This window comes from Pseudorca crassidens, chromosome 12, assembly GCF_039906515.1.
Source record: "Pseudorca crassidens isolate mPseCra1 chromosome 12, mPseCra1.hap1, whole genome shotgun sequence".
Lineage (NCBI taxonomy): Eukaryota > Metazoa > Chordata > Mammalia > Artiodactyla > Delphinidae > Pseudorca > Pseudorca crassidens.
This window is the reverse complement of record NC_090307.1, coordinates 69,791,071-69,815,970: the sequence shown is the minus strand read 5'-3', so window position 1 is coordinate 69,815,970 and position 24,900 is coordinate 69,791,071. Positions and strand designations below refer to the sequence as shown.

At 53.4% G+C, this 24,900-nt stretch overlaps 1 protein-coding gene and 1 long non-coding RNA gene across 7 annotated transcripts in view; one reads left to right on the top strand and one right to left on the bottom strand.

Moving 5' to 3' along the window:
• Positions 1–13,423, bottom strand: part of LOC137203681 (uncharacterized) — a 40,339-nt gene extending 26,916 nt beyond the window's left edge. Inside the window, exons 1-3 of one of the 2 annotated variants that reach the window (XR_010933235.1) lie at positions 13,299–13,423; positions 8,697–8,901; positions 1,345–4,570 (exon numbers count right to left, since the gene is read on the bottom strand). This is a non-coding gene — a long non-coding RNA (uncharacterized lncRNA). Of the gene's footprint in view, positions 1–1,344; positions 4,571–8,696; positions 8,902–13,298 lie in introns of those variants that run through there. The other variant, XR_010933236.1, reaches the window with a different exon arrangement.
• A 2,091-nt stretch (positions 13,424–15,514) lies between these two features.
• NEFH (neurofilament heavy chain) lies at positions 15,515–23,450 on the top strand. Of its 5 annotated transcripts, none has more exons than XM_067700316.1 (5): positions 15,516–16,484; positions 18,376–18,575; positions 19,553–19,677; positions 21,127–21,544; positions 21,635–23,450. In XM_067700316.1, exons 1-5 carry the CDS (start codon positions 15,617–15,619, stop codon positions 22,847–22,849), a joined length of 2,826 nt encoding a protein of 941 aa, XP_067556417.1. In that variant the 5' UTR covers positions 15,516–15,616; the 3' UTR covers positions 22,850–23,450. The 5 variants fall into 5 exon arrangements, with proteins under 5 accessions (XP_067556416.1, XP_067556417.1, XP_067556418.1 ...); XM_067700317.1 differs by having other exon boundaries at positions 15,518–16,484; positions 21,761–23,450; XM_067700318.1 differs by having other exon boundaries at positions 15,521–16,484; positions 21,923–23,450.
• The last annotated feature ends 1,450 nt before the right edge of the window (positions 23,451–24,900 follow it).

Below are 24,900 nucleotides of genomic sequence, written 5' to 3'. Positions count from 1 at the left end.
CCAGGGTTGGGGCCTGCCCTGGCTTCTCCACTTCCTGACCACTGAGCAGGGATCACAGATCGCCTGGAGGCTCAGTGATGCCCCCCCCACCCCTCCACATCTGGGAACCACCTTGGTCACAACATGCCCACTGCCAGCCCATCCCCCATCTCTGACACAGTTCACAGGGGCCTGGACTTGACCACCCCAGGCTGAGGGGGCTGCTCTGGGCCTCAGAGGGGAAGGAGGCCCTTGTTTATTGTCACCTGCTAGTACCATGTCTGGCACAGGGATACACCTCCAATAACTCAGGTCTGACTCTCAGGGAGGTGAGGACCGGCCTGGAGGGAGGGGAGCCCTGCCCTAGACCATGGGGCTCCGAGGCTGGGCTTCTCCACCATCCCCATCACCCATCCTGTCCTTCCTCTCCCTTGTCTGCCTGGCCTGGCTGCCGAGGTCCCTGTTCAGACACAGAGATTCAGTTCCAAGGTGAGAAATCCAGGGTTGGGGGAGGTGAGGGTAAATCAGAAGCAGGATGCAGTGAGGACACCTTCAAGATCATTCACACTGTACAAAAGGGGAACCTGAGGCCCAGAGAGAATCCGTAAGTCACGTCATCAGGCTGCCCAGCCCACCTACGGCAGGGCTGGGATGGGACCTGCTCCTTCCTCCCAGTGCTCAGGGAAGCTCCGCAGGCTGGGGCCTGAAACAACCTGGCTGTCTGCAAATGGGAACCAGGAAAAAGGGGAAGGAGGGAGTGGTTTGCAGGCAGTTTGCTGGAGAGAGCCTTGGGGGAGCCCTATAACTGGCACTGCGGCTAAGGGTCCAGAGCAGGGAGTAGTGCCCAACAGAGGAAGCAGCCGCCACTCCCTGCCACCCCCCTCCCCCGACCTGTGCCTGCTGCTACCACAGCAGTGGGGATGCTGCAGAGGCTGCTGCGGCCCTGGCCGAGTCCCCAGCCTGGCCTGCAGCTCTGCAGAGGGAGGGACGTGGGAGGAGATGCTGAGTCGGGCTCTGCCACTCCAGCTCCAGCCGCAGTGAGAGCAGAATGCTCAGAAAGGCCCGCTGGGGGGTGGCCTGGTGACCTTACCCTGCAGCTGGGCGGAAGGAGAGGGCAGGAGTTGGGCTTTCATTCCCTGCCTGGTCAGGCCTGCAGGCCCCAGGGCGACATGGCTTTAGTGGCTGGGCCTGAAGAAAGGGGGCAGAAAGGGGGCCTGAGGCTGCGCAGAGGAGAAGCTTCTTCAGGCCTGGGGGCTGGGTCTGAAAGGGGGCATCCAGGCCCTGCCCTGAGAGAGTTGACTGATGGCCTGGGGCAGGGACAGGGGAGATGTAGCCCTGACACAATTCACTGTGTGACAAGATAGCTGAGGTGGGATGAAAAAAGGCACTTGATGGATGAGGATAATGACATTAATCATAGCAATCGTGACAATAATGATTCAGCGCAGGTGCTGGGCCAGTCACTGTGAGGCTCAGCACAGCCCTATGAGGGAGGCATTATTTTTCCCCCTTCTACAGGTGAGGTAACTGAGGCCTGCATAGCTGGCTTGCTCCATCCTCGCCCCAGAGACCCTTGTAGGCCTCTCCTCCTGGACTCTGAGCTCCGGGCAGGTGGGGCTCTGACTATTTTGGCCCCTGCTCTTTCCTCCACCCGGAGCCTTCAACCCAACCTGCACTCAAGTGCACAAGATAAGTGGATGCAGGAAGCCAGCCCCGTGGGGGGCAGAGAGAGGGCACACCCACCACCCTTCCCCACTTCCCCATGTAAGTGGAGACACGTCCAACCCTGCATTTGTGTCTGGCAAAACCCACGGTCTGATCTGAGCCTCATGGTGTCTCAAGAGGTGGCCAAGGCCTGGAAAATCACCCCCAATTCACTGATGAGAAAACTGAGGCTCAGGGAGGTTATGTGCCTTGCTTAGGGCCCCAGCCAGCAGTGGTGGGCCAGGCCCCTTCTCCTCCTCCTCCCAGAGCCTATCAGCCCTCTGTGAGGGAGGGCCGGCTTGCTGCCAGGAATAAACGATGCCAGTGGTAGCTAACGTTTAGGGAGCGCTTACAATGGGCCTGGTATGTAGCATCTCATCTAATTCTCCCAATAACATTTTGGGGTTTTGGTGACAGTTGATTAAGGTATAATTCACATAGCATACAATTCACCCACTTAAAGTGTATGAGTCGATGGTTTCTAGTATATTCAGAGTGTGCAACCATCACCACACGATAATCAATTTTAGACCATTTTCATCACCCCCAAAATAAACCCTGTACTCTAACTATCAGCCCTCAAGCCCCTCATACCTACAGCTCCAGGCAGCCACTAATCTACTTTCTTCCCTGTAGATATGCCTGTTCTGGATATTTCATATAAATGGAGTCATATAATATCCAGCAACCTTTTGAATGGGGTGTTATTATTGCTCCTGTTTCCCAGATGAAAGTGACTGAGGCTTGGACAGGTGAAAACCTTACCAAGGGCCTCAATGAAGCAGTAATGGGAAGGATTGGAACCCAGGCCCACCTGACTCCAGAGGCCCTGCTCTTTGTCCTCAACTCCCCCAGTTAGGGAGCCTGGGAGCTCACTGAGTACCCCACTCATCCCCTCCCTTCTACCTGAATCCAGGGCCCCACCCCCAAATTCCTCCATCACACTCAGGGCTTCTGCCAGGGAAACCCCAAGCCCAGAAATCACACACAGTTCTCTCATGACCCTTGCTCTCAATCCTTCAGGCCTCAGCTATGCCACCCCCTCTGAGAAGCTTTCCCTGACTGCTCACTTTCTTGGCACTCCACTGCCCATGTGCCTTTGCCCACAGAAGACCGGGCAGCCTGGCTCCCTCTCTGTGGTTGGGAAATTGAGGCCCTGGGGAGGTGTCTAGGGTCACCCAGTGAGACAAGGCAGAGCGGGGAGCAGGGCCAGACTCCCGACTCCCACACCAATGCTCTTCCTCCTGGCTATTCCAAACAGGAAGCCCTCATCTCCTCCACCCTTATCCCATCCTGAAAGTGGTGTCATCAGGCCCACGGGCAAGAGGGGGAAACTGAGGCTCAGCAGAGTTAGTGATCTGCTCAAGGCCACAGGCACTGAGCCAGGACTCACCTGCTGACTCCCCAACCTCCCCCACCAGACGAGCTGAGTCAGGAGCCGCAGCGTGTGGCTCCCATGGCTCCTGGACTTGCCCCTCTACCAACCCTCATAAAATCGGCTCCTTACTTGGTGATGAGGGGAGCTGGGATTCCCGTCTTCTTCGTGGCTGTATTCCCAGCGCAGTCCTGAGCCTGGAACAGGTTCAGGAATTGTTTGTTGAATGGATGATGGAAAAAGGGAAGGAAGGTAGGAGTGCGGGTGGGGCGGGAGAGGGTGGTGTGGGCCGTTAAACCGCCTGCTCAGAATCGCAGGATGCCTTTTACTAGAATCGCAGGGTCTTACACCAATTCTTCTGACTCCTGAATCTAGAACTCCTTACATCTGTGGGTCTATGCCTCTTGGGGAGTCACCCACACAATCCTGCGCCCAGTTTTGAGGGCTCCTGGCCCACTAGAGCTCACCCACAGGCCTCCAGGAGTCGAGTCTCTGTACTGCAGGTTGAGAACCTTGTACAGGCTACACAGCCCTGTCCTGGGGACACAACTGACATGAACACACTTCACCAGAGCCTGAAGCACAGCACACTGTCTCCACCTTAAGCCTGTGTGGAGCTGCAGCCCCTGGCACACAATGCAGCAGTTCTGACACCATTCCTCCACCTCCTCCCTCCTCACTCACATGGCCCACTGTCCCTCCCCAGGGGCTGCCACCAGCCAGGGACGTGATGGAATGCTTGTTAATGCTATTTAAGCCTCCATCAGGCCTGGCAGCCTACGCCCTCAGCTTCCGGGGCAGGGAAGCCTGCATCCCACATCTGGGTCCCCCGATAACTCAGCAGGACCCTGCCTCTCTTCCCTCGACCCTAACACCATCTTGGTTGTAAGGGGCAGAGGATCGGCAGGGTCCAAGGCTCAGGAACTCTCCCAGTGTCCAGAATGGTGCGGCAGACACAATTGGTAACAGTTGTGTTTGTTGAGGGTTTTCTAAGCCAGAAATGGTGTTAGGCTTTTTGCATATGTTTTTTCACCAAATCTCAAATGAAGCTGGTCCTGTTACACCCCGTCTTACAGATGCAGAAACCAAGCCACAGAAAGGAGAGTCACTTGTCTGAGGTATCCCAGAGGGAGTGCAGGCATTCAGTCTTGGGTTGGTCCAACCTCGAGGGTGGATTCTGAACCATTAGTTACTGTTGATTGTTCCCCTTCACCTGTGTAGGCATCTGTCCTTGGAAGCCCGGCACCAGGAATATTCTGTGTGGGGTGGTAGATTCACATTCATTACCATTTCTCAGAGGATGCAGAGTCTGCTGAACCTCAGCTTGTCTCTTCACTTGCAGTCATAAAATATTAAAGCCAGAAGATGCCCTGGTGACTGGGATTGTCTAGTCTCCACATTTTATGAAGCGGGAAGCTGAGGCCCAGAGATCCACACGACTTGGACAAGGTGTTCCCAAGTCACAGGTAATTAGGAACAAACCCAGGACTCCAGATGTCATGTCAATGCTCCCTAAAATCAAAGAATGTGAGCTCAGGAAACAACGTCCAGGGCCTTCCAGCCCAAGCCTCTCATTTTACAGAAGGGGAAACCGAGACTCAGAGAAGAGTGGGGTCTTCTAAGAGTGATATACAGGCAGGCAGGGTGTACCATCAATGGACCCAAAAGTCCCAGTTTTGTACTAGCAGCGACCAGACATATGAGATGACCTATCAGAGCCTCATCTGTGAAGTGGCAATAATAAAACCTATAGTATAGGCTCACTGTCAGGAGTATAAATGATGCTGGACCTTAGGCCAGCACCCAACACATACTAAGTGCTCAATTCACGGTATATTTTATTAACACTGGTAGGCTCTTGTCATTTTCCTCCTCTGCCATCTGCCTTCCAGGTCAAACGTTTCTCGGTACAGTACAGTGGGTAAGACTGTGGACTACTGCTTCAGCCACTTGTTAGCTGGGTGACTTTGGACTGGTTACTACTTTGTGACTCTGGGCTTCAAATGTCTCATCAGTAAACTGGGGATGGCAAATACAGGACCTACCAGGCAGGGCTGTTGGGTGCTGGAAATAATACACGTGACAGGTTTAATGCAAAGCGAGGTATATAGTAAGTGCTCAACATATTTGAGCTACCACAATTACTTATTACTTTCATGGCCATGTCGCATGTCTGTCACATCTCTGGCTGCAGGGCGCCTGCTCCACCTGGAAGGATCTGGTCCCCAATCTCCAGAACTCTCCAGTGTCAGGAGTGCTAACGCAGCAAGGGAAGGAGATCTCAGAGCTCTGCGCCTTCACGGGGACGCAGCTCTAATTTCTCAGTGCCTGCCTGGAGACGGGAATTCTGGAAATGCTGGACGAAATTCCGATTTTTGCAGTTGTGGAAGTGTCCTGGAAGAGACCCCCATTGTACAGGTGCAGAAACTGAGGTCTGGGGAGGGGAAGGTTGCTGCCCACAGATGCACAGACGCCCGGACACAGGCCCGTGGCATGACGCACCGGTGTCCTCGCTTGTGGCACCCCAGGGACGATGCCCTTCCCCAGGAGCCCCCGCCCCCGAAGAGCGCTGGTCGGGCCCCTCCCAGAGCCCTGCCCCCTGCGTTCGAGGCTGCTCGTCCCGCCCTTCCGGTGGCCTCTTCGCCTCTGTCCCGGCTTTATTTAAGACAAAGGGAGCGATGGCAACCAAGGCCGTCGCCACCTTTCTGCGGTCTCCAGGGATAATTTTTTTTAAAAATAAATTTTATTTATTTATTTACTGGCTGCGTTGGGTCTTCGTTGCTGTGTGCGGGCTTTCTCTAGTTGTGGTGAGCGGGGGCTACTCTTTGTTGCGGTGCGCGGGGGCTACTCTTTGTTGCAGTGCGCGGGCTTCTCATTGTCGTGGCTTCTCTTGCTGCGGAGCACGGGCTCTAGGCGCGTAGGCTTCAGTAGTTGTGGCACGTGGGCTCAGTAGTTGTGGCGCACGGGCTTAGTTGCTCCGCGGCGCGTGGGATCTTTCCAGGCCAGGGCTCGCACCTGTGTCCCTTGCATTGGCAGGCAGATTCTTAACCATTGCGGCACCAGGGAAGCCAAGCCCTCCACGGATGCTTTTGACCCATGACTTCTGACCAAGGCTGCTTGGGAGTTAGGTCCGAGTTGTAGGGAGCACTCCCGGCTTCTCCGAGCCCGTGCTTCGGAGAAGTGCTCGACAGTCTTCGGAAGCCGGAGGGAGCGCTCGGGCATTTCCGGCGCCGAGGGGCGAGGCTGATGGTGAACGCAGGCGTACCCGCCCCCGCCTGTAGAGTCTGTCAGGCCAGAGAGCCGGCCTACGTATTAGCAGGCACAGAAACAGGCTCTGTAACCCTGGAGCCTCCATTACTTCCTCTGGAAAATGGGCTGATGACAAGTCTTGTGAGGCTCCAATGGAACCCCGATAAGTTTTTGAGAGAAACTAGAAGACACATTGGTAAATATCCACGCTATTTAACTTGCCTCAGTTTGTTCATTGTAATTAAGGGTAATTGTACCTTCCTTTCCTGTGTAAATTGTGAGAATTGCAAACTGTGGGAAAGATACATGTAAGAGATCTGGCACCTTGTAAGCACCCAGTAAAAGGCAATGATTGTGATAATGGGCAAAGCACCCTCCTTGCCAAGACAGGAAAGAAAGTCCACGTGTCTATTCCTGCTTCCAAGGACCTTCAGCCTCAGAACCAGAAGCAAGGTAGCTGTGAGCCGCAGTGAAAGCACTGGCTGGGAGTCAGATCTGCCACGGACCACTTGGCCTCAGTTTCCTCATCTGTACAACTGATGGCCTTTAAGGCCCTCTAGCCTGGCTTCCTTGAACTCTGGGTTGTGAAACGCAGTCCAAGATGGCTCTAATTATAGATGGATAAGGTGGAGGACAGTCTATAGGAAGTCACCGTGGACTGGCATTTATTCATTCAACAAACTTCACTGAGGTAATACTCTGGTACCAGGTCCTAGGGAAGCAACATTGAATAAGAGATGCCTGTCACCCTTGCCCAAAGTACAGTTAGGAGACAAATAGCCCTTTAGAATACAGTGTTAGGCTAGAATGAGGGAAAGGCAGGGGGCTATGGGAGCCCACACGTTGCGGGTAGGGAAGGCTCCCTGAAGGCAGAGTTAACATGGAATAGCTAAAGCATAAAAAGAAGTTATGTAAATGGGGGAAGTGAATTTGGGGTGGGGGAAAGGATGTCAGAGAAGAAGCTCTGGGTACAAGAGATTATGGCAGAATCAAGAATTTCATGGAGGGACTTCCCTGGTGGCACAGTGGTTAAGAATCCGCCTGCCAAGGCAGGGCACACGGGTTCCAGCCCTGCTCCAGGAAGATCCCACATGCCACGGAGCAACTAAGCCCGTGTGCCACAACTACTGAGCCTGTGCTCTAGAGCCCACGAGCCACAACTACTGAGCACGCGTGACACAACTACTGACGCCCCCGCGCCTAGAGCCCGTGCTCCGCAGCAAGAGAAGCCATGACAATGAGAAGTCCGCACACTGCAACCAAGAGTAGTCCCCGCTTGCCACAACTAGAGAAAGCCCGCACACAGCAATGAAGACCCAACGCAGCCAAATAAATAAATTAATTAATTAATTAAATAAAAAAAGTTTCATGGAGGTGGGCCTGGAAGGCAGGAGAGATTTGGGCAGAGAGGGATGTGGGCAGGGGAGGGCATACCAGCTCTCTCTGTCCTTTCCATCCAGCCCTGCCCCCTCCAAAGCCACCGCCAGGAAACATTCTTGTGTCCTTCTCTCTGTGCCTCAAGTGTTTATATCCCCACCATATGTTCACCCACTGCACACATCCTGAGTGCCCCAGTACAAGGACCACTCCCTGCACTCATGGACTCATGGTCTAGGAAGGATGTGAAGACACAGGCACCAGGGACTCCAGCACATGCCATCACCTAGGTCCCAGGACAGGCACCTAGGTGATGAATGGGGTTCAAGGCAGCAGGAAGGACATGGAGGAGGAGGAAGTCTCGGACTGAAGAGATGAGGCGGGCCAGCATTCCCAGGAGAGGTCCAGTTGTGAGCAAAGACAGGGAGGTGGGACCGGGTGGCCATGTTCTAGAGCCAAGTTTTGTGCTTGGCAAGTGATTTAACCTCTCCAGGCCTCAATTTTTCTCACCAAAACTTCTTAAGAGTGGATGTGACACCTAAATGAGATAAGGTATGTAAAAGACTTAACAGCAGGGCTCAATCAGTGAACTTGGAAGGTTGGTCAAGGCCAAATCAACACAGGCAGTACTGCTGTAGGGACACTGGTTCAGGATGTACATCCCCAGGCCCCTCCACCAGAGATTCTGACTCAGAGGTTATGGGCGGGCCGGGGGATTTGCTTTGGTGACCAGCATTGTGGCAGAATGTTTTAAATTTTTAAATAAAAAGCACATTTTCTCCACTAACTGCCCCTGAGAGAGCAAAGACCTCAAGGTCAGCTCTGTCTCCTCCTTCCTTCACCACTAACCTCCCCAGAAGCCAGAAGGCGGTTCAGATGCCCAGCAGAGTTTTTACCGGCGTGTGTGACCGAGTGCCCGGTCCAGGTCTGCTATGGGCTCCCGCAGTCTTCCGTCCACCCATCCGTGGCAGGCGCCTGGCTCAGGGCCGAGGAAGAGGTTTTAGAAACCTACCTGGCATGTCTCCTCGCTGCTGCCGTTTGCTACTTTTGGGTGGTGCCAGGCTGCTGCCAGGCCCTGTGTGTCCTCATGCAGACTGACTTCAAAGGGATGGGCCAGGATGTGGCTGCCCCTCAGCAAAGCAAGCTTCATGTCCCCAGAGCCCTGGCTGTGCCCATTTGTAGGGGCCTCTTTTAAGGCCCAGTAATGCCTCATCTACCTGCCAACACCAACCATCAGAAATGAACTTTTATCCAACTGATAGTTCTCCCCCTAAGCCTCAACACCCCAATTTAAACTCATTGGCATAGAATCTTTCTCAAATGTCCTATGGACAGCCTTCTCCTCCAGAATAAAGAGATGAAGCAACACGGAAATGTTTTTTTCTGAGAGCCGTTGTGGATCCCAGGAAGTGCAGGTGGCCCTGCTGTGAGCCACAGCCCCACCACCACCTTGCTCAGTGACCTTGGCAGGTCACTTTCTCTGACTTAGACGTCCTACTCTGTATTGGGGGATGACCCTGCGGACCTAGGGCAGTTGTTGCAGACACCACATACATAGGGGGCCAGCACACAGCAGGCAAGTGCTCAGCACACAGAGGTTGCCAAAATTGTTTTCTTGATGACTCAAGATCTACACTGTGAACATTAATCATGGTTCCATGACTGCTGTCTAGTTATCTGTCTCCTCAGGGTAGGCCATCCAGAAAGCTGCCAGCTGTCATTTCAACTTCCTGACCATACTGCCTTGGGGGCCTCCTTCCCCAAGACAATGCCAGTTCTCAACCCCCCTTGCTTCCATCAAGAGGCTGGAAGGAACTCCCAGAGCAAAGCTCCAGCCAGTGTGATGGGACCAGGAAAGTGCTGGGTCCAGTTCTAAAGCAGTGGTCCTGTGGGAACCTAGCTGGGCCTTCCTATGAATGTGAGAGGTGATAGCACAGTCTTGTAGTTGAGCATACTTGCTGTCGAGCCCATCAGACCTGGGTTTGAATCCCACCTTCACCACTTACTAGCTGTGACCTGGGGCAAGTTTCCCAACCTCTCCGAACCTCCATTTCCCAAACCATGAAGTGGGGATAGTAACCGTCTCTATTTCATAGGGTTGCTGGAATGAGAGAGGCCAGGTGTAAAAGAGGCCAGGTGTAAAAGCAGAGGTACCTCACAACTATACTCCAATAAAAATTAAGTTAAAAAAAAAAAAGAGGGCTTCCCTGGTGGCACGGTGGTTGAGAGTCCGCCTGCCGATGCAGGGGACACCAGTTCGTGCCCCGGTCCGGGAAGATCCCACATGCCACGGAGCGGCTGGGCCTGTGAGCCATGGCCGCTGAGCCTGCGCGTCCGGAGCCTGTGCTCTGCAACGGGAGAGGCCACAACAGTGAGAGGCCCGCGTACCGCAAAAAAAAAAAAAAAAAAAAAGAAAAAGAAAAATAAAAAAGAAATAAACAAAACCAAAAAAAAAGAAAAACTTGCATAATGAAATTATGATGAGATGGACATTTTTGCACGTATGTAAAATTTCAGTTGATGTGTCATACTCAACTGAAATAATGATGAACATGTTTTGAAATAATGATGAATGAACATGACTGGTTCAAAGCTTTAAAGAAAATATTTGATGATCCCTGCAAAAATGTCAAACCATGCAATAATGCTTTTTTTATGAAATCATGTTAGTTAAAGCACAACTATTTGATTTCCATTACTGAAGCAAATAAAATGCATCCAAAAAAAAAAAGCAGAGGTACCTCTTCCCCTCCTTAGCTGAGAGCCTTGAGTCCTATTACTGCTTAGCCTCTTGCACTAGATAACAAGAATAAAACAGCCCTAGAGCGCGTGTAACTCCGAATGCCTCATCCAGTTGCTAGAACTTTTTCCTTAGGGAAAACGAATGAACCGTCTCACCCTCAGACTCGGGAACCACAGCCGGAGAATCATTCATCCATAATTGCTCGCAAAGGGAACCAGGGCGGGAGACATGGGGCGGATCTGTAAATCCACCCACCAGCTCCTGACCTTTGTGGCAGAATTCAGCTTCCCACACGGTGTCATCCCAGGGCGGCAGACAGATGGGTGGGCAGGCAGACCTGCTGCAGGCTTTCATCAGCTTTGGGCCAGTCCCCTTGTGGTTACAACTATGGGCGGATACTAGGAGGGGGAGGCTTATGCAAAACTGCACGTAGTTCAGTTTTTGCTGTCTGTTTCATAAAGGGAGTAGGGGGAGGGAGGCTGCCTCCCCTTTACTATAAATCAAGGCCTGCAAAAATAGGACAACTCTAAGGAGCGGGAGGAGGAAGAGGGGAGGAGGAAAGGGATAAGGAGGACAGAGAAACTGGGGGTGGGGGAGAGATGGAAGAACGTGATAGAAGAAGGAACAGAGAGAAGGGAAGGAGAGAGAGTATGTGAGGCATGATGAGCACCAAAGAGAGATAAGGAGAAAGAGAAATGCTTGGCACTTCACAAATACATAAAAGTAATTGAGGAACTCAAAAAGGAAAAGATATTACCGAGGTGAGTTTGCAAGCAATGCAGTGGGCAGGGCTTGAGCCCCAGCAAATGTGACCGCGCACAGCTCAGGCTGGCTGGGGGGCTCCAAGCCTGCGGCGGCCACGCTCCAAGGGCTGAGCCGGCCTGGAGCTGTCCAGATGCCTGGTGCTGAAATGACCAGGTGCTCACCAGCTTCTCAGGCAGGACTGCTCAGGTATTCGACTACTTGTTAAACACCTACTGTTTGCCAGCCATTGTTCCAAGGGCTGAGGAAAGCTGTACTGAATAAGACAGGCAAAAGTGTCTGTCCTTATGAAGCTTAAATTGTATGGGAGGAGACAAGATAGTAGAATTTTCCATGTTAGAAAAGGTCAAGTTCTATGGAAAGGAGGAAGAGAATGAGTTTAGCAAATGCACCCCCAAACAGTGGTCACAGAGAGGTGACACAGTGGTGCAGGATGCCCAGGGGGGAGTGAGCCCCCACGTAAAGGATGTGCTGACATTTGGTCACAGGTCACAGAGGCTCTCAGCTGGGCGATCTGTCAGGGGCCAGAACCCAATTCCAGCCAGCTGCCTGTTCTCTCTCTGGGGGCCTCTCATTCCTCCAACCTCAGGCCATCTGGGCCCCGACTGTGCCTGAGAAATGGATTTCCACCCACAGTGTACAGCACCAGCTTAAACTTGGATGATTTGAGACCCTGTCACTGGGTCAACTCGGGCAACTCACTACCTTACTCTGGCCTTCATTTACTCATCTATAATAGGGACAGCGATCCTTGCCTAGTGATCCTTGCCAAGTTTGAGGAGGTACCAAGGAGAAAGTGGTGGCCGAGTTCTCTCTGCTGTACACATGGGGGGATTCCCCCTCACTAGGGTCTCATTCTTCAGAGTCCCCACTGCTCACCACAGGGTCTAATCCTGTAGACACTGAATGAATGAAGTAAGTGGCAGCAATGCTTGGCTGATATTCACCGAGGGCTGTACTGCTTTACCCTTCACACTGCAGCCCTGTTCCTGAAGAACACTAACCTTGGGGGTACGCAGGAGCCCAGATGGCAGCCCAGGGGGAACAGGGGCTGAAGCCCATGTCTGAGTGGGTTCTGCAGTGAGGGCCGATGTGGGCGACACTTGGGGACAAGAAGGGCCTGTGGTCTAATAAGTTTGGGGAAGTCGGCACCTCTGGGAGATTCCCAATGCTCATCACCACGTCCAGGCTCCAAGGGTTGCCCCAAGAGCCCTGTTTAACTCCTTTAACTGTGAAATTCTTCTTTTCCTCTCCTTTTTGGGGAACACTTATCACCATCCTCAAGAAGTTGCCCTGGGAAATGCTGCACTGGGATTTGGGAAGGACTTGAGAACCCTTGTCCCAGGGAGGCAATTTTAGAGGTTTATGGGGCTCTGAACCTCCGTGTTTTGTGTGTGCCTATCACATAGCAGGCACTCAGTAAACATGTGAAGAATGGATGAATGAATGAATGAATGAATATGTTGTTCTACTCACTTTCAAATGGTAAGAATTGAGGGCAGGAAGATGAAAGTGATTTGAGACTCAAGGACTCAGGGCAGGATCATTTTTAGTCCCCTCTAGACCACAAGTTTGGCTGGAGAACTGATGGAATTTATTCATCCATCCATTCATTCACCCAATGACAACTCGGAGTGGTAAGTGTGATGTGGTGGATTAGCACTGGGGACCATGGAGGGGATAACTGACTACATGTAGGGGTAAAATGGATGGCTTCCTGGAGGTGAGCCTGAAGGGCCCTTTGGGGGGCACTGACCCCAGGACTCCCACCCTCATGTCATTTTGCCCAGCCACATGAATCATGCTTGGGACTTCTTGCTTAGAATCTCATGTTTGTGGCCCCACAGGCTTGGCAGAATCCATCTTGGCCCCTCCCCTCTTTTACCCAGCCTCTGCTACCACTCTCCCTTGCTGTCAGCTGCTTGTCAGCCTCCCCACACCCAGAGGATGCATCTGCATTATGCAGATGACTGAAAAGACCCAAAGGAACTGGGCTCTAATGGCAAGATTCCAAGCAGAATGACAAGTAATGGGGAGCCATGTGAGAGCATGGGAGTCCTCTTGAGCCCCCCAAATGCCATTCTCAGAAGCCTCAGACCAGACACTCACCTCCATCCTCCACCAACTGCAAAGGTGCCCTTCTGCCCCCTGCAAACTGGAGCATGGCTGGATCTTTAAACAGGGGAAAAATGCTTCATCATGTTCTGCTTCTCCATGCAAAACCAGAAACTCCCTTCCCCCTCCCTCCTCCTCCCCAGCGCACTCTCCTCCCTGTAAAACGTGGTTAAAGGGACAGCGCCATCACTTCCCCGTCTCTGAGGGTCTGCTTAGAACCAGGGGTCTGGGAGTGAGGTGGAGGGCAAAGAGAAAAGAACTGGCATAGGTCTTTCCTAGGGTATTTTTCTGTCCCCATCCTGGGGATCCTACAGAATGAAAACCATGTTAAACTGGAAATGTAGTGGGGTTTGGGTTAACTGCCTGAGGGAGGCTCAGGTCTGGGAGGGGAGTCTACACTGACTCCCCAGGAGGTCTCAAGGTTCCCTCCTGGCATCTGGCATCTAGGGGTGTCCCTTCAGCTCCCAATGGAGAGGCAAGACAGCCCAGGTGTGTATGTGGGAGAACGTCACAGAAAACAGGGGACCGGATCCCTAGCAGAAGGTCAAGGGGCTGGGTCTCTGGCTGCGGGTGTTTCTCCACTGGATCATTCACCCATCCCTCCTCAGCTCCCTATCTGCATAACACAGGGATCAGGCAAGGGGGAGATAGCATTCCTCCGTCCCATCCCTCAAGGGAAAGGCAGAGGCTAATTAACCCCTTCCTCCCCAACAATGAGCAGTAGGCCCTGTCCCTGGTGCTGAAGCACCAGCCGCAGCGCCGCCCCCACTCCCAAGGCACTTGACAGGAGCCAAACCCAAGAAAAAGCCAAATAACCACCAGCTGTTGCAGGGCCCTCCAAATACCAGGGTCCTCTTTTCTACGTGAATTAGGGTTTATGGGGGTGAGGGATTCTGGTACCCTGAAAGCATCCCATCACTTCTCTGGGGGGGAGAAGGGAAATCTATCATGGCACCCACTTGTCTGTTGTGGGTGTTGGGGAGAGACTACAAGTTGAAGCTGAGGAGATGGGGAGGGGAGAGGAACAAAGATGGACTTCCTAGTTGTGGGAAAGTGGCTGCTATATCCACGGGCAGTAGGAGGTTCTCCTCCCCCAATTCTGCCAGAGATCCCCCAAGTCAGAAGCTGCTGGGGGAGCAGGGGGTCTCAAGTTGCAGCCTGACCCAGGGCAAGGTCCTTTCTCTGTAAAGATGGGAAAACCGAGTGGGGGGATGGGGGACAACTTGTCCAAGGTCATTTGCCAGCAACTGTGGAGCTGACCTCAGTGTGCAGACCCTGGCCTGAGTGACTCCTAGCCCTCCTGTCACTTCCCCAACTCCCCACAGGCATCAACTCTCCCAGCTTCATGCCAAGTTCCCCGCAGCACGCCCACTCTTGGTTCTCTGACCCTCACACACCCTGCCTTTACAGGGGACCCTCTGCCACTTCACTGAGGGCCCTCCTTGCTGGGGCCGGTTGTAGGGTCTCCTGCCTCCTATCCTGCGGAGACCACTGTGTTCCCCAATCCAGGCTTCCCTTCTCCATCCTCTGCAGTGTCTCCCACACGCCCAATTCAGGGCAGCCTTGTCGCCCTCCCCAACTCCAGGTCCTCCCCCTCTATTCCGGAGCCGGCTGCAAAGTTCCTTGAGCCCTCTCCTGGTGGCCCCTCTAGCTACTAGGGGAACAGTGTACCTCCACTCAGGGGTTTTCTACCTCTACCCTCTGTAGTGCCCACTATGCTTCCATTCAGGATTACTTTTCTCCCTCCCCTATTCCGGGCCGGCTGCAGACACTCTGCATTCCCTATCCTGAAGGTCTAACTATGAGGAAAAACCTGTGCTCCCTCTCATTCGGGGGTCCTCTCATCCTACCGAGTTTTCTATCGCTCCATCCCGAAGGCATCCTGCCCCTATTCCCATCAGGTCTCCTTGCCCTCCCCCCATTTCAGGCTCCTTCTTTAATTCCGAACATAGTAGCAGGGTCTCCCGACACGCACCAGGGGGCTCCCCTTCGGTCCACTCCGGGAGTCCTCTACCGCCTGACTGCTTCGGGGGTGCTTCTCTGACGCTGCGTCGTCGATTCCCCTCCACTCCTTGGTTTCCCTGCCCCGCCCCTCTCACTGCGGCGGAGCCAGCCGGCCCCGGGCCGCTGGGGGAGGAGGCGGAGAGGGCGGGGCCCTCCTCCCCTGCTCACCCCCCCAGCAACTGCTGAGGGGCTGGACCCCGCCGGGCTGCTATAAAAGGGCCGGCCGGCCGGGTGCTACCGCAGTGCCGCCCGCCCCGTCCCGGCCTCGGGTTCCCACTCCGCCGGCAGCCGCACCTGCTCCGGCCAAGATGAGCTTCAGCGGCGCTGAGGCGCTGCTGGGCGCCTTCGCGCCGCTCCACGGAGGCGGCAGTCTGCACTACGGGCTGACTCGCAAGGGCGGCGCGCGCTCTGCAGCCGGCTCCTCCAGCGGCTTCCACTCATGGGCGCGGACGTCCGTGAGCTCCGTGTCGGCCTCGCCGAGCCGCTTCCGCGGCGCGGGAGCCGCCTCCAGCACCGACTCGCTAGACACGCTGAGCAACGGACCGGAGGGCTGCGTGGTGGCGGCGGCGGCGGCGCGCAGCGAGAAGGAACAGCTGCAGGCGCTGAATGACCGCTTCGCGGGCTACATCGACAAGGTGCGGCAGCTCGAGGCACATAACCGCAGCCTGGAGGGAGAGGCGGCGGCGCTGCGGCAGCAGCAGGCGGGCCGCGCCGCCATGGGCGAGCTATACGAGCGCGAGGTGCGCGAGATGCGCGGCGCTGTGCTGCGCTTGGGCGCGGCCCGCGGCCAGCTGCGCCTGGAGCAAGAGCACCTGCTGGAGGACATCGCGCACGTGCGCCAGCGCCTAGACGACGAGGCCCGGCAGCGCGAGGAGGCTGAGGCGGCGGCGCGCGCACTTGCGCGCTTTGCGCAGGAGGCTGAAGCGGCGCGCGTCGAGCTGCAGAAGAAAGCTCAGGCCCTGCAGGAAGAGTGCGGCTACCTGCGGCGTCACCACCAGCAGGAGGTGGGCGAGTTGCTCGGCCAGATCCAGGGCAGCAGCGCCGCGCAGACTCAGGCGCAGGCCGAGGCGCGCGACGCCCTCAAGTGCGACGTGACGTCGGCACTGCGCGAGATCCGCGCGCAGCTGGAAGGCCACGCAGTGCAGAGCACGCTACAGTCCGAGGAGTGGTTCCGAGGTTCGCAGGCGAGCGGGGACAGGGAGGATGGGGCGCCCTCTGTTGGTCGGTCAGTGAGGGGAAGGGTGGCGTGACAGGGTGCTGGTGGACTCTGCATAGAGGTGGCTGGACTGGATGGTGCGCTGCTCAGCTTCCTCCTGCAGAGTGAATGCCCCTTAGTTAAAAAACAGTTTTACTCTGGGTCTCTTGTGGAACACCCCCCTTCCCCGCAACTCTAGGTTCTCCTTTGGCCTTCTCCAGGGTCCTTATATCTGTCCTTCAACTCTGGGTCCTCTCTGCTCCTTCTCCCGAGTTTTGGTAACCCCACTATGAGGCCCCTTTTCATCAGGTTCCCTCTACTGCTCCAGAGCGGTGCCGGCTTCTAGTCGCTGGGGCGCTCTTTGCCCTTCAAAGTAACATGGCTTCCCTGTCCAATGCTGCCCGCCCCCTTTCTTGCACACTGCAGGGAACCCTATTCAGACACCTATCGGGCTCCTCCCCACTACAGTTGGGGAGGGTGGGTCATTCTCACATTCTTTCTCCCCAGGGGGACCACCATTACAACCAATTGGTGCCTGAAGCTGAAGTGGCTTGTGGGCCCTTTAATGTCCCTGCTCCCCTTTAGAAAAGCCGGGAGCCTCCCAAACCCATCTCCCTCCCCCAACTCCGTGCCACCCCGAGTCAGCTAGGTTGCAGCTGCAGCAGCTCTGAAGCTGTGCGCAGCACCTGCAGGGTGACTTTGACCAACACTTGCCCTCTCTGGTTTTCATTTCTTTTGGGGTTGAAAGGGGGGTCGACTAACTGGGCTTCTTACCCTGGGGAGCTCCATGAGCCTTCCTGAAACTGTCTGTAAAACTTCTGCATTGTTCTTGGGAGAGGGTACGAGGCTTCAGTGATTTTCAGACAGGTCTGTGATCCACAGTGCGTAAGAATCCTCACCCACTTGGATGGTTTCTAAGTCTTTGCCAGTACTAGCAGAGAAAAACCAGAAAAGCTGGGATTTTGATGCATTGCTTTTCCAGTTCCTTCCTCTCCTCTGCAGTGGCAGAACCATCCCCTCCCCCATCTCTGCAGCAAGGCTCCTCCCAAAGCAAACCTCTCTGCTCTCTTGGGCGTTGCCCTTCATCCATCTCAGGACTTCTGGACCACCCAGCTGGCATCCCTTCTTCCTCCCCCACTCCCAAGACTCAGGTCCTGAATGTCATTATCTCAGGATTCAGGATGTCCACATTCAGGAGGTTCAGACTAGCCTCCAGACCCCCACTGGTCCCTGAAAAGTCTTCTGGGAACCTGCAGCCCATTGCTCACAGGGGCCAGGGTGTGGCTGCCATTGGCACAGGGGCTCCTGTGCTAGAGAATGCACAACAAGGGGGAGGAAGGGACAGAGGAGCTGGCACGCAGGCCCCAGGCTCTGCAGTGACCTTGGTCTCTGCAAAGCAGAAACCTGCAAGGAAGGGGCTATGGCTACATGGTGGCTCACGGCGCCCTCATGCCTCTAAAGGTCACAGACTCATTAACTTGTTCAACCACAAGCTCAGAGTTAAGTCCCATGGGTCAGGTTTCACATATGACCCTCAGCACTGCCAGCCTTTGCTGGGGAGCTGAACCAGGAGGACCAGAAATGTGGGCTTCTTTTGCCCTGCAGAGTTTCCAGATCCTGAGTTTGGGGAGACAGTGTGATCTTTAGAGCCAGATAGACACTAGATCTGAATCCCAGCTCTGCTGCTCAAACTGGCCTACCGGCCTTGGGCAGTGGTCATTTGCCTATCACAAAGGATACGGTGAGTTAAACATCCAAGATGGCACCGGCACTCAGAAGGTCCTCAACCCATGTGTGTCACCTTCCAGATCTGGGCAGTAGAATCCAAATCCAGTTGTGTCTAACCCTGTGCCCTACTCCCTTCTCTCCCAGTGAGACTGGACCGACTGTCAGAGGCAGCCAAGGTGAACACAGACGCCATGCGCTTGGCACAGGAGGAGATAACTGAGTACCGGCGGCAGCTGCAGGCCAGGACCACAGAGCTGGAGGCGCTCAAAAGCACCAAGGACTCACTGGAGAGGCAGCGCTCTGAGCTGGAGGACCGTCATCAGGCTGACATCGCATCCTACCAGGTGGGCAGGGGTGGGGCAGAGAGCCAGATTGTCTCACCTGGTTGGGTGACCCTGGACAAGTCATTGCCCCTCTCTGAGTGGGGTCATCGTAGTTAAGACCATGGGCCTTGGAGTCAGACATACCAGGGGTACCAGTATGTCTTTCTAGCCGTGTGACCCCAGGAAAGTGTCTGCCTCTCTGACTCTGAATTCCCTCAATGCAATGGGGAAAAAAAAAGCCTCCTTTGCAGAGCTATGAAGCTTAAAGAGAGAGACGAACTTTTCACGTGAGGAGTGAGTGTGCTCAGCAGGGTCTTGGTCATAGTGGGCATTCAGTAAACAATAACCAGTGTCTATGAGTGAGGGTAGCCTGGGGAAGGCCTTGGCAGATACCTCCCGTTAAAGACAACCACCAAAAGAAAATATCGCTTTTAAAGAGCTTATTATGCAAGTAATATATGGTGACTGTAGAAAAAGGAGGCAATAAAAATCAGCCATACTGATTCACTCCAAGCAGTGGCTAAGTGGCCTTGGGGTCAGGGGAGAAGCTTCAGCTCGTATTGAGTGTGCTTCTGTGTATTGTCTCGGTTAACAGATGCCTCCCAAGCCTGTACTGTGTGGCAGGCACTTTGGAGCACTGGGGAAACGATAAGGAGCCAAAGCAGACAAGGCCGTGTTCCCACTGAGCCCTTTCTAAGCTTAAGATCTGTAAAAATTCACCCATCATCCCACTGACCTGTGATGACCATTGTTGGTGTCTGGTGTGTTTCGTTCCAGACCACTCCCCAGGCTGAGGTTATACACACAGCAGGAGTTTTGTGCCAGGTGGCTTTCACGTCCATGAATGAGATCCGTAGCTTTCACCGGGTGGGGGTTGGCCCCAGCACGCCTGGGTGAACAGGACTACGTTGGGTTTGCGTAGCCCGCCCCAGCTCCTCCGGTGCTGAGGGCCAGAATGCTGACTGGCGCGTGACATGTATGTGACTTCTCCTCCCCAGGAAGCCATCCAGCAGCTGGATGCTGAGCTCAGGAACACCAAGTGGGAGATGGCAGCCCAGCTCCGAGAGTACCAGGACCTGCTCAATGTCAAGATGGCTCTGGATATTGAGATTGCTGCTTACAGGTGAGGGGCCAGGGGGCCTTTGGGTGGTGCTTCTTAGAAGGAGAAGCCTTGGATTTTAAGCCCCATAGTGAGGTAGCCTGCCAGTCTTAGAGACAAAAAAAAATTTTTTCTTTTCGTATTGCGGTGAAATGTATATAACAGAAAATTTACCATTTAACCATTTTTAAGTATACAGCTCAGGGGCATTAAAAATATTTACATTATTGTGCAATCATCACCATCATCTATGTCCAGACCGTTTTTCATCTTCCCAAACTGAAATTCAGTGCTCATTAAACAGTAACTCTCCACTCCCTTCCCTTCCCTCCCCCCAGCCCTGGCAACCACCATTCTACCTTTTGAGAGACAAATATATTGAGAGTGACTTAGTTTCATTCTGACAGTGATTCAGAGGGTTAAAGCTCCTCACCCTCTTCCCAAATCCAGCCAGCTAGAGGTTGGCTTGGAGGGAAAGGAGGTACTTCAGTTGTCAAGGGCCTTCACAACTCTACCTCTTAGAGATTCCTAGCTCTCTGAGCAGTTGTTTCCTGGAGAAATAAAATAGGGGTGATAATAACAGTACCCACGTCCTGGGATTGTTGGGAGGAGGTGCTAATCCTGTTCCTGAGCTAATCCAGGTAACACAGGTACCACTGGGCGGCCACAGAGAAAGCCCTCAGTAAAAAGTAGCCATGAGAAAGCCAAGAGACCTCCCAGCTCAGCAGTTTCCTGCTAAGGAACAGGGCTGACCCCGTGATCCCTGGGTGATTTGCATGCCGTTAAATTTGCAAAGCACTGGTCTGTATGGGTAACCCCTACACTTACTCTGAGGTAGGTATTGCCAGGTTTTTTTAATTTATTATTTCACTGAAACAACCCTCTGAGGTTAGGACTCTTAATGACCCTGTTTTTACCAATGAGGAGACTGAGGATGAAAGAGTTTGAGTGGCTTAGCTAAAGTCACACATCTAGTGAGTAGGAAAGAGTGGAAACTGCCCCCACCATGTTCCTAAAACCCAAAGGATGAGACTATAAGGTAACAGGAGACCCTTGAAATTCAAATGGGAACATTCTAAGACCTCTTAAACCCAGGTTTATACATGTGGAATTCCTTGCTCATATTCCCACCTTTCTCTTGAATAACATTTTAATTGAGGGACAATAAGTATAAATGTTGTTAATATAGGTGTTTTCTCTTGAGGTCCATTTTTCAGGAGAGAAAGTTTTATAAGTTGCAACCTTAGCTGCATTAAACAAGAGCAGTGCCATTAGGGTGTGGATTCTGGGTGGTCCCTGGGATGATCTGCTAAGTGACCTTCTCCAGTCTCAAAGTGCCCACCATTCACACCCCTTCCTCCACCAAAGTGCATATCACTGGTTGCGGTGGACCTTCAGAGTAGCTCAGGAAGCCCCCTAACTTATTGATCGGCTCTGAGTTAATAGTAACGTGTTCCATTATCCATTCTGCAGAAAACTCCTGGAGGGTGAAGAGTGTCGGATTGGCTTTGGCCCGAGTCCTTTCTCCCTTCTAGAAGGACTCCCCAAAATCCCTGCCATATCCACTCATATAAAAGTCAAAAGCGAAGAGAAGATCAAGGTGGTAGAAAAGTCAGAGAAGGAAACTGTGATTGTGCAGGAACAGACAGAGGAGGTCCAGCTGACTGAGGAAGTGACTGAAGAAGAAGAGAAAGAGGCCAAAGAGGAGGAGGAAGGGGGAGAAGAAGCAGCAAAATCTCCCCCAGCAGAAGAGGCCGCATCTCCAGAGAAAGAGGAGGCCAAGTCCCCAGTGAAGGAAGAAGGCAAGTCCCCAGAAAAGGCTGAGTCCCCTGTGAAAGAAGAAGCAAAATCGCCAGCTGAGGCCAAATCCCCAGAGAAGGCCAAGTCCCCTGTGAAGGAAGAGGCCAAATCCCCAGAGAAGGCCAAGTCCCCTGTGAAGGAAGAGGCCAAGTCCCCAGAGAAGGCCAAGTCCCCTGTGAAGGAAGAGGCCAAGTCCCCAGAGAAGGCCAAGTCCCCTGTGAAGGAAGAGGCCAAATCCCCAGAGAAGGCCAAGTCCCCTGTGAAGGAAGAGGCCAAGTCCCCAGAGAAGGCCAAGTCCCCTGTGAAGGAAGAGGCCAAGTCCCCAGAGAAGGCCAAGTCCCCAGTGGAGGTGAAGTCCCCAGAGAAGGCCAAGTCCCCAGAGAAGGAAGAGGCCAAATCCCCAGAGAAGGCCAAATCCCCAGTGAAGGAAGAGGCCAAATCCCCAGAGAAGGCCAAGTCCCCTGTGAAGGAAGAGACCAAATCCCCAGAGAAGGCCAAGTCCCCAGAGAAGGAAGAGGCCAAGTCCCCAGAGAAGGCCAAGTCCCCAGTGAAGGAAGAGGCCAAGTCCCCAGAGAAGGCCAAGTCCCCAGAGAAGGCCAAGTCCCCGGTGAAGGAAGAGACCAAATCCCCAGAGAAGGCCAAGTCTCCCGTGAAGGAAGAAGCAAAGTCCCCGGAGAAGGCCAAAAGCCCTGTCAAGGAGGAGGCCAAATCCCCAGAGAAGGTCAAGTCTCCTGTGAAGGAGGTCCCAAAGAAGGAGGAGGCAAAGTCCCCCATGAAGGAGGAAGAGAAAGCCCAGGAGGTGAAAGCCAAAGAGCCCCCAAAGAAGACAGAGGAAGAGAAAGCTCCAGCCACACTGAAAACCGAGGAGAAGAAGGACAGCAAGAAAGATGAGGTGCCCAAGAAGGAGGCTCCAAAGCCCGAGGTCCAGGAGAAGAAGGACCCTGCTGCGGAAAAGCCCAAAGAACCCAAAGCTGAAGCCAAGAAGGAAGAGGCTGAAGATAAGAAAAAAGCAACCACCCCAGAGAAGGAGGCTGCTGCCAAGGGGAAGGAAGAAGCCAAACCCAAAGAGAAGACTGAGGTGGCCAAGAAGGAACCAGATGATGCCAAGGCCAAAGAACCCAGCAAAGCAGCAGAGAAAGAGCCGGAAAAGCCAAAGAAGGAAGAGACGCCAGCGGCACCTGAGAAAAAAGACGCCAAGGAGGGGAAGGCCACAGAGGCCAAGAAGCCTGAGGAGAAACCCAAAGCAGAGGCCCAAGCCAAGGAGCCCAGCAAGGAGGCCTCCACACCAGGCAAAGCCAAGGCAGAAAAGGCTGAGAAATCCTCTAGCACAGACCAGAAAGACAGCAGGCCTCCAGAGAAGGCCACAGAAGACAAGGCCACCAAGGGAGAGAAGTAAGGCAGGGAGAGAGGAACATCCAGAGCAGCCAAAGAAACTCAGGAGGGTCTGGGAGCTCAAGGGTCGGTGTAACCAATTTTCATTTTTTCTCCCTTTTCTTTAAGAAGAAACTTTGCTTAGACTATGGGCCCTCCTTCACCAAACAGGAATTTCTTTTAGCAATGTGTTAGCAAGAGAGGGTCCTTCCAAACCCCGGCCCCACGCCCCAAACCCTCCCTAGGCGATGGACAATTATGTTATGATAGCTTATGTAGCCGAATGTGATATATGCAGAATGCCACATGTAAACACTTGACTATAAAAACTGCCCCCTCCTCTCCAAATAAGTGCATTTATTTCCTGTATGTGCAACTGACAGATGACCGCAATAATGAATGAGCAGTTAGAAACACATTATGCTTGAGATGTCTTAACCTATTCCTGAATGCCTTCTGTTTTCCAAAGGAGTGGTCGAGCCCTTGCCCAAAGCTCTCTGTCCTGGAAGAGCTGGATCAGGTGGGGCTGGGCGCTGGCCACTGAACCATGCCAGGGCGCACTTTTCCACTGGAGTCCACTTTCAATTGCTTCTGTGCAATAAAACCAAGTGCTTATAAAATGAAAATGCTGCTGTTGTTATTTATTCTTTTCCCGTGGGCAGGCTGGGGGATGGGCGAGGGAGGTCTTGATCTCACTCTTAAGAATGCACAGGACTGAATGGGAATCAGAGGTCTTGTGCGGGTCTGGGACCAGTTACAAGACCTCTCCTGGGCTATTTCCCGGGCACAGACCATGTGCCAGGCAATGTGCTCGGTGCTTTATCTTTAAAATCTTGCAGACAGGTGGCCTGGTGTGTGGTTTCTCAGTGAGGTCCGTGGACCACCTACATGAGCATCATCTGGGAGCCTTATGAATAGGCACACTCCTTGATTCCACCCTACACACCGAATCAGAATCCGAGGGGTAGGCCTGGGACAGTGAATGCTTCACCAGGTCCCACTTGATTCTAATGCACGCTGAAGCCTGGGAACAGGTGAGGTCCTGAGGACACTAAGCCATCTATTTAAGAGTTCTGCATGTGTCCTTTTTTGTAAGGAGGGACGAGCTTTCTGAATAGGGGCCATATGTAGCTAATTCACCTGTAGTGAAGACTATAGTCACCACTATTGGGAACAATTTGTCAATAGTCACTTAACTGGACTCCAACATGCTTCTCCAGATACAAGTTTGAAAGCTGTGGTGCTCTTGTGGATTTACGTGGGGTCTTTACTGTAAAATTTTGACCTCACGACTTACTTGTAATGACTAGAATATGGCAAAATGATGAGATGTCATTTCTGAGAGTAGATTACAAAAAGATTCTGGCTTCTGTTTTGCTTATTCTCTCTTGCTCATTCTACTTGCTCATTCCAATGGAAGAAGGAGAAGCCTACATGGCCAGGAACTGAAAGAGGCCCCTGGCCAACAGCCAGTGAGGAACTGCGGTCCTCAGTACAACAAGAAACCAAATCCTGCCAACAACCACACTGTTGAGCATAGATGCAGATTCTCCCCTGCTGAGCCTTCAGCCCCAGACAACACACTGGCTGCAGCCTTCTGAGAGACCTTAAGGAAGAAGCACCCAGCTAAACGGCACCTGGATGATAGATGTTTGTTGTTTTAAGCCACTAAGTTTTGGGGTAATATGTTACATAGAAATAGATGACTGGACTTCTCTGGTGGCACAGTGGTTAAGAATCCGCCTGCCAATGCAGGGGACACGGGTTCGAGTCCTGATCCAGGAAGATCCCACATGCCACGGAGCAACTAAGCCCGTGTGCCACAACTACTGAGCCTGTGCTCTAGAGCCTGTGAACCGCAACTACTGAGCCCGTGTGCTGCAACTACTGAAGCCCACGTGCCTAGAGCCCGTGCTCCGCAACAAGAGAGGCCACCACGATGAGAAGCCCATGCACTGCGAGAAAGAGTAGCCCCCACTCGCCACAACTAGAAAAGCCCGCTTGCAGCAACGAAGACCCAGCGCAGCCAAAAAATATAAATAAAAGAAAATAGTTAACTAATACAGCTTCTCTCTC

What these genes read in the sequence shown, in the direction of transcription:
- NEFH (XM_067700315.1), top strand. Translation starts at nt 15,617, where the DNA reads ATGAGCTTCAGCGGCGCTGAGGCGCTGCTGGGCGCCTTCGCGCCGCTC. An exon ending in CTGACATCGCATCCTACCAG is followed by an intron (nt 18,576 to 19,552) that starts GTGGGCAGGGGT and finishes TCTCCTCCCCAG; the next exon opens with GAAGCCATCCAGCAGCTGGA. An exon ending in ATTGAGATTGCTGCTTACAG is followed by an intron (nt 19,678 to 21,126) that starts GTGAGGGGCCAG and finishes TCCATTCTGCAG; the next exon opens with AAAACTCCTGGAGGGTGAAG.